Source organism: Alligator sinensis, unplaced genomic scaffold (assembly GCF_000455745.1).
Source record: "Alligator sinensis unplaced genomic scaffold, ASM45574v1 scaffold1282_1, whole genome shotgun sequence".
NCBI lineage: Eukaryota > Metazoa > Chordata > Crocodylia > Alligatoridae > Alligator > Alligator sinensis.
In genome coordinates this window covers 44,331-51,577 of record NW_005843239.1, presented here as the reverse complement: position 1 = coordinate 51,577, position 7,247 = coordinate 44,331, and the positions used below count along the sequence as shown (strand labels likewise).

At 62.1% G+C, this 7,247-nt stretch overlaps 1 protein-coding gene across 1 annotated transcript in view; it reads right to left on the bottom strand.

Annotated features, from left to right (window-relative positions):
• Nucleotides 1–4,771: 4,771 nt before the first annotated feature.
• The window catches only part of LOC112548524 (B-cell differentiation antigen CD72-like), a 4,019-nt gene continuing 1,543 nt past the window's right edge, over nt 4,772–7,247 (bottom strand). Inside the window, 4 exon segments of the mRNA XM_025194540.1 lie at nt 4,772–5,740; nt 5,998–6,104; nt 6,496–6,644; nt 7,054–7,245. Coding sequence (XP_025050325.1) covers nt 5,590–5,740; nt 5,998–6,104; nt 6,496–6,644; nt 7,054–7,245 — 599 coding nt within the window. The 3' untranslated portion in view covers nt 4,772–5,589.

Sequence of the window (7,247 nt, the reverse complement as noted above, 5' to 3'; positions counted from 1 at the left end):
ATCTGGCCGGGGTTGTTGGCCCCCAGTACTCTTTCCTGCCACGGCAGGGGGTCAGACTAGATGATCTCCCCAGGTCCCTTCTGACCCGACCAACCATGAATCTATGAAACTATGAGGCCAGGCGACAACCTGGGCCCACCTGGCCCTGTAGGAGCCATCAGGGCAAGTCAGCCTGTGATCAACGGCTCACCTTGCAAGCAGCTCAGCTTTGTGAAGCTGCTGGAGAAGAGGACGGGAAGTGCTGTGGCGTCAGCCAGCAGCAGAGCGTGCCTCCGCTGTGGGCAGGGACAGCCGAGCACGGCTGGATGCTCAAGCCAAGCCTTTGCCTCTGGCGGTCACGGCTCTGCCTTCCCCAGCACAGAACGGCCTGGCGGGATCTGGAAGGGGAGTTTCTGGGCCAAGAGCATCCTGGAGGCTGTACCGGTTCGGCCCAGGCCCGAGAAGCTGCAGGCACGGCTGGGGCTACCTGGTGCAGGTTGCAACTCTGCCCCTTGCACGAGGAAACCCACCATTTGTACAGCACACAGAAAACCCAGATCCCTGCACAATACTGGGATGACAGGTGAGTGTGTGGCAGCAAATCTGGGACAAACGCTGTCCTGAAGTCAAGTAGCTTGGGGCCAGGACTTGCCGTTCATATTTTGGGACTGTCCTGCCCAATTAGGGATGGGCAGTCACCCTACATCTGACAGGACACTGGGCAAGAGGGACCTGTGCTCTGACTCAGCGCATGGCAGCTCTGGTGCTCGTGTCTGCTGGGACATACTCGGAAGGAGAAAGCCTGTGCATGGTTCACAAGATAAACCCAGCAATCTCCAACAGGTATCTAGAGGGTCACAGACATGTTGCCTTGCTGTGGTCCCAGGTCTTTGCAACAGGAGATTTGCTCTCATTTTGTACAGACAAGAAGCAAATGAAAGCACAGAGCTGGTGTTTTTTTGAGGGGGCCTGGAGCCAAAACCTGTTGAGAACTACTGCTCTAACCCATGCTGCTCCAAGTTACCTTTGTGTGACTGAGAACAGCACATGAGACTGTCCTAGAGCCCTAGAGGAGTGGGGCTGGAAGGGAGCTGCAGAGCTCGCATCTGGTCCAAACCCTGCCTGAGGCAGGATCAGCCCCGTCCAAACCAGCCCAGACAAACCCCATGCCCAATCTCTGAGCAGCACGACACCGTCACCCTGCCACAGCCCCAGGCATCACACCCAACCCTGCCCCAGGGAAAGCAGAGGGGCCACAGGGGCCAGCACCCTTCTGCAAAGGGGGTTAGTACACACCCATGAGACCTCAGGGTGAGGCCATGTCCCGGCTGCAGAGGAAGGTGAAACCCCCGCCAGCTGGGCCAATACGAGCAGCGGGAGGATCCCTGTCTGCCCCCAGTGCAGTGTTGGTCCGAGCTGGAGCAGAGAGGCAAAACCTTCTAACTAGGACGCTCTGGCTTTGGTCCCAGCAGGAGCACAGGCACAGCTCCATCCCCACGCCCCGGTGTTTCACCCCAGATCACGGGGAGACCACGGGAGGAGCACTGCAGCCCACAGCAGGTGGATGTTGGAGAGCACCGTGCTCTTCAGGGGTAGGAAGCAAAGCTCCACAACCAGCTTGGATAGGAAAGATTTGAGCAGCAAGGCTAGGGCAGGCATGAGCTGCTTGTGCTGCATTGGCGAGTGCCATGCACAGTCTGGCTGCACGAGGGGCTGGGGTGGGAGCTCCCAGGGACTGACCACTCCTCCCTCCTGCATCGGCACACGCCGGCCAGGGGGAGCCCAGCAAACGTCAGTGAAAGGGATGAGACATCGCTTCTGCTCTAGCCCATGTTGCTGTCGGGCCAGGAGGTCAGCATGCATGGGGGCAAACCTCAGTCCAGCTCCCCAGCCTGCAGGGTGGGCATTTCCTTGCCTGCCCTAGTAAGAGACCCCTCAGTGGGATCTGTCCAGCTCAGACGTCCCCAGGCTGGCAGAGGTGAGGACAGTGGGAAGGCGTGCTCCCCACTGCAGTCCTGTGGGGAAATCCTGCACCCTCCATCCTCTGCAAGGGCCCTGGGTCAGCCCCAGGTCCAGCCCCAGGCTCCTCCAGGGACTTGGGATCCCTGGTGCCTCCCTGCCCTGCTGGATCAGACAGCCATGTCCCTCAGGGACACGCAGGCCTCTTTGTCCCCGAAGACAGATGCTGCAAGCCCCGGTGGGTGGGTCTTGGGGCTCCCGTCTGAGCCAGACCAGCAGCTTTATGGCCAGAGTGGGGAGGGGCACATGGAGTAGGGCTGCCATATTTCCAGTATCAAAAAGAGGACAGCCATTGGGGGTGGGGAGGAAAGGAGGAAGGGGTATACGATTGTGCAGGGGAGGGGGGCAGTGAGGAGAGAGGACATGTCCAGAAAACGCAGACATGGTAACCCCAACATGAAGCAGGGTTAAATTAGACCATGCTGGGAGACTTTGCATGGTAAGGGGTTAACATCAATACTTGTCTGTGTGGCTCTGACTTGCACAAGAGGGCTGGTGAGCAGGAGCATGGCTACAAGCCAAGATACCTGGGCTCTACCCCTGCTGGGGGGAGATGGGAGCCGTGCATGTTGGGATGCTGTAGGATTGCAGATTGCTCCGTTCGTCTCCGTGGAACAGACTGAAGGTACCCTAACACGAGCACAGCCCGGCGTGACCCTCTTCTGAAGTGGCATCACCGAGACTCACAGGGCACTTAGCATGAGATAATGAGCTTTAACATGCCTATGCTTGCATTTTAAGTGCCCTTGGCATGGTCTAAGTGTAACATGCAACTACATCCGGAGTTAAGCAGGGCTGGCCAGGCCCTTGGGAAAGTACATCTAGTCCAACACCCCACCAAGGGCAAAATCAGCTCTGCCCTCTTCCTGCTCGGCCAGGACTGTCTTTGCATCTCCTCCAAGCCCTTATCCCAGCACCTTTCATCTCCTCTCATACCCAAGCCAGTGACGAGCTCGGCTTCCTTCCCCTGCTGCCGAGAACAGCCCTCTCCAATAGTCATTGCTCTGGGCTGCAGAGCTGCTCCCAGTATCTTCCAGCTAGCCCGGGGCAGGAGTAGCGGTGGAAAACATCCCTGGCCTCCAAGAATTGCTGTTCCCAGTCTCAGTCTCACCCCCCCCCCAAGTGCTGCTCCCCCTAGAACAACACTTCTACAACCTCTTCTTGGACACCTCCAATAATGGGGGTCCAGCCACCGCCCTGGGTGCCAGGCCTATGTCTGGGGCAGAGGCGGTCACCAGGCAAGGGAGTCTAAGGCAGGGGTCAACCAGAAATGAGGAAAGAGGCAGGTCCTCAGCAAGCAGGACCTGGGGCGCAGGAGACCAGAAGCAACAGGACATGAGGATCAGAGCCAGGGACTTACCAGAAGCCAAGTCGCTGTGGTCATGTTGGGTGAGGGTGCTGGGGAGCCACAACTACAGCTAAGGCAGCAGCCAAATCAGGCGTCAGGGTCAGGAACAGCAGCACCCCTGACCCCATGGCTCAGGAAAGGGCCTAGGGCAGGTGGGAGAGGATTTATAGCCTGTCCATCAGGGGCTGGTACCTTCCATTGGTTCCCCAGGTCACCTGGTCCCAATTGGGCACCTTATGTAGGGGTCCAGGCTGGGCTGAGGGGGCTGGTTCAGTGCTTGCTGTGTGGTGCTGCTGCCTGTGTCTCTTTCTAGGAGCCATGGGGCCCTGGGTTCAAATCCTGCCAGCAGGGCTCTTGCTCTGCTGTTTTGCTGCTCTAACAGCAAAGGAGCTCTTCCACAGACCCGGTCTGCACCCCTTTGCTGCCCCTTCCAGCTGTGTGCCCTGCTCTCAGCATCCCCAACACTTCCCCTTGGGTGTTTGGGCTTCCATGTGCAGCCTCCTCCTTTCTTCTGGTGCTGCAGTCATGTCTAAATTGGGAATTATGGGGCCTCCCACACCAAGCTGAAGGGTGGTGCCGTAGCCTGGGACATCTGGGGGGTCACGTGTTTCTGGGAGTGCGCTGGGCATAGGACCATCTCCCACAGGCCCCGGCACTCCCTGGGCTCCTCCTTCTGCTGTGCTGGGGGCAGAAGCCAGAGCTGGGGGTCCGCTCCCCACCACCCAGCCCCATGGGGGTGGAGTGGATGGGCTCTGGCCAAGCACAGCACGAAGCTGCCTGAAGCATGGTCCTAGTCCTGGGCACAACGGCCGCGACCAGGCTCTGACCCACCAGCGAGCCCTGGTGCCCTGGTAGGACTATGCTGCAGTCCTGCGCCACGACGGGTGCCAGCAGTGCCCCGTAGCCACGACCCCCGGTGCAAGTGCAATGGCAGGGGGGCCTCAGCACCATCCAGGTGGGAGAGAATGGGCACTGGTCCCCGCCGGCTGGAGACACTGCCCCGTGCACCTTCCTGGGGGACCCCACGCCCCACCTCTGAGGTGATGGGCTGGGGTGGCGGCTCTGTCCATCCAGCCTCAGGTCGCCTCAATCACCATCTAGGAAGCCAGCACCGGGGTCCTGGATCAGGGCAGGGCTAGAGGTGGGGGTGGGCGGAGGTCTTGTGGGGGAGGTGGGCTCAGGGGACAGGTGTGCACAGAGGAGGGGCTCACAGCCTGCGTGTTGCCTCTCCAGACTGGTCTCCCAAGGGTGGTGGGAGCAATGCGTACAGCCCCGGGCGTGGGGCAGGAGGGGGATTAGGGGTGTGGGGTCCCAGTGATACGGCAGCTACTGGGGGAGGCCTGTGTGCAATAAGGCGGCTGGGGTGCCCCTGCCCCGGCACCCTCTCCACCCCACACACTGCACTGGTGCATGCAATTGCTGGGGTTTAATAATATGCCCACGACTGTGAGCAGCACAAAGAGCAGTAATATATCCTGGCTTCTTTACAATGTTCAGTAAACCTTCCTATCCCATGATGCATCCTGCCTGCCCTGTGCCCGGGGCACAAGAAGGTCCCCAGTACGAAGCTCCGTGGGGATGGGACACATGGGGGGCACAAACAGGCCTGTGGTGGGGGGCTGTCTCCCTGGTCTGCACAAGTTCCTGGGGGCCAGTACCTGGCACCATGGAGGTAGCAACCCCAGGGCTGCCAGGACCCCCTGGCTGGACTCGGGGGCCCCTCCTGCCCTGGCTGGGCACGGGGGAAAGGGGCAGCAGCCTGGATCAGGGAATGGGGCTCTGCCTGTCAGCCCTGCCTAGGGGGTCCAGCAGCTGGGCTCCGGTGTAGCTCGGGGGTCCTGGGAGTATCCAGGAATGTGTTGGCTGGGAGGATGTGGTTGGGGCTGGTCCTGCTGTGAGCAGGGGGTTGCACTAGATGACTCCTGAGGTCCCTTCCAGCCCTCATGTCCTACGCGTCTAGGATCTCCTAATGCCCTGGCTAGGTCCTGTCTGCCGGGCAGTTTGGGGAGCAGGCAGTGCCGAGTCCGTGGCACTGTGAGGGGATCACGCTGGTGCAGGTTGGAGCTGGTCCCTGGAGCCACTGGAGCTGAAGGCAAGAGGTAGGGTGGGGGGCAGGCAGAGCCAGCCCCAGATGCACGCACGGCGGGTGCAGGGTCCAGTGGATGAGGGCAGAAGAGGACACGAGTCCCTGGTGTTGCGATACTGCAGGCACGCGCTCCTGTACTCATGGGACCCTCCCATAGTCATAGCCCGGGGTCGGCCCGTGCGCCTTCCTGGGGGCGGCCAGCCGGCTTCTCGCAGACCCAGGGGCGCTTGTCGTCGTACCAGCCTTCTCTCCCGATGCTGCCCCCTTTTATTATTCCAAATAACCCATGACCTGTTGCACTCTCAAACCTGCAATGACAGAGGCCATGTCAGGGCCCCCAGACCAATCCAGCCCCCGCAAGGCCCTGCCCGCCTGGCTGCAGCCTCAGCCCCAGCTCCGACGCAGAGGAGCCCACGGCCAGCCTGACCTTGCACCAGCGCCCAGCCAGAGCCCCCGTCGAGGCCCACGCTGCAGTGGGCTGACAGGGAGATCCCCACACCCCGGCGCTGGTGCTCGGGAAGGGGGTGCAAGGCGTTTCTGGGCTAGGAGCTCGGTGCCAGCTTACGAGTATGGGGTGTCATCCTCCCACTGCCACAGATCTGGCTCAGTCCTTAGGTCCCATCTCCACCTGAGTCCGATCCAGTACGAGGTCTCCATGTGGGCAAAAAAGCTCTGGGGAGGCGACCACAGCAGTGAAACGGCGCCAGGGCAGGGAGACCCTGATGCCCGGGTACGGCTCCCGGAGGGGCCCCAGGCAATGGGACCGACCCGCGGGACCGGGAAGGGGCAGCAGAAGGGATGTCAGCTGCTCCAGCCTCCGAGGCCTCTGAGCTGGCAGGAGTTTTCCAGCCTTTCTTCCTCCCCTCCAGCCTGTTTCTTCCCTTCAGCTGCTCCAGGCTCTGCCCATCCATCCCCTCTCCCCTCCGGCGGGACGGAGTACCAGGCTCCTCCGGCACCAGCCCTGCCTGACCCGACCTGACCCGACCTGATGCTCTCCGTGTGCCCCCTCCCTGCCCCCACCAGGCCCCACCTTCCCACGGCCTCCCCAGCCCCAGGCCCATACTGGCATGGTCCTGCGGTCCCAGTCCCGGGGAATGAGGAGGCGGGAGGACTCTCGTGCACACGCCTCTTTGCTGTCCCACCAGGTCTTCTTCTCCTTGGAGAGGAACAGGCACTTCCCGCGGTGCAGCACCCAGGTCTCCGGGCAGCAGTCTGCGCACACCCAAGCCCCGCTCTGTGTCCCTGCGCAAAGGTCTCCCTCCCACCCACGGGTGCCCAGGGCCTGCTCTGTGCGGGTCGGGAGGGTCCCGGGTGCAGGCGCTGGGCAGCCCCGGCTCTGCGGTCAGGGCTGGGCTCTGAGCATGGCTCTGTGCAATCCAGGAGTCCCTGCCCCCCACCAGCTCCCAAGCCACCAATCCCCCCACCCCCCACACCCCCCAGCAGCCTGGTTTGGGCCCCTGGGGTCTCTGGGAATCGCCTAACCCCACCCCAGGCACCTCAGGCACCCGGCACCAGGCATACCAGGCATACCGGGGCTGGTGCATAAGCCTGGGCATTGCCCTCCGCTCCCCCGCCAGCCCCAGGGGTCCTGGCTTGTGCTGTCTCCCTTGCTGGGGGCTACCTGTGACCTGGCAGGGCCGCGCGTCAGCCAGGGCTGTGGCAGTCTTGTTCAGCTCCCTCCGCAGGTCCTGAGCCTCCTCCTGTGCCCACGCCAGCGCCGCCTTCGTCTCCTGCAGCTCCTCCTGGCTGCGGTTCCCCTCCTGCCAGGCCCGCACCAACTCTGCTCGGGTCCGTGCCAGCTCCTCCTGGGCTCCT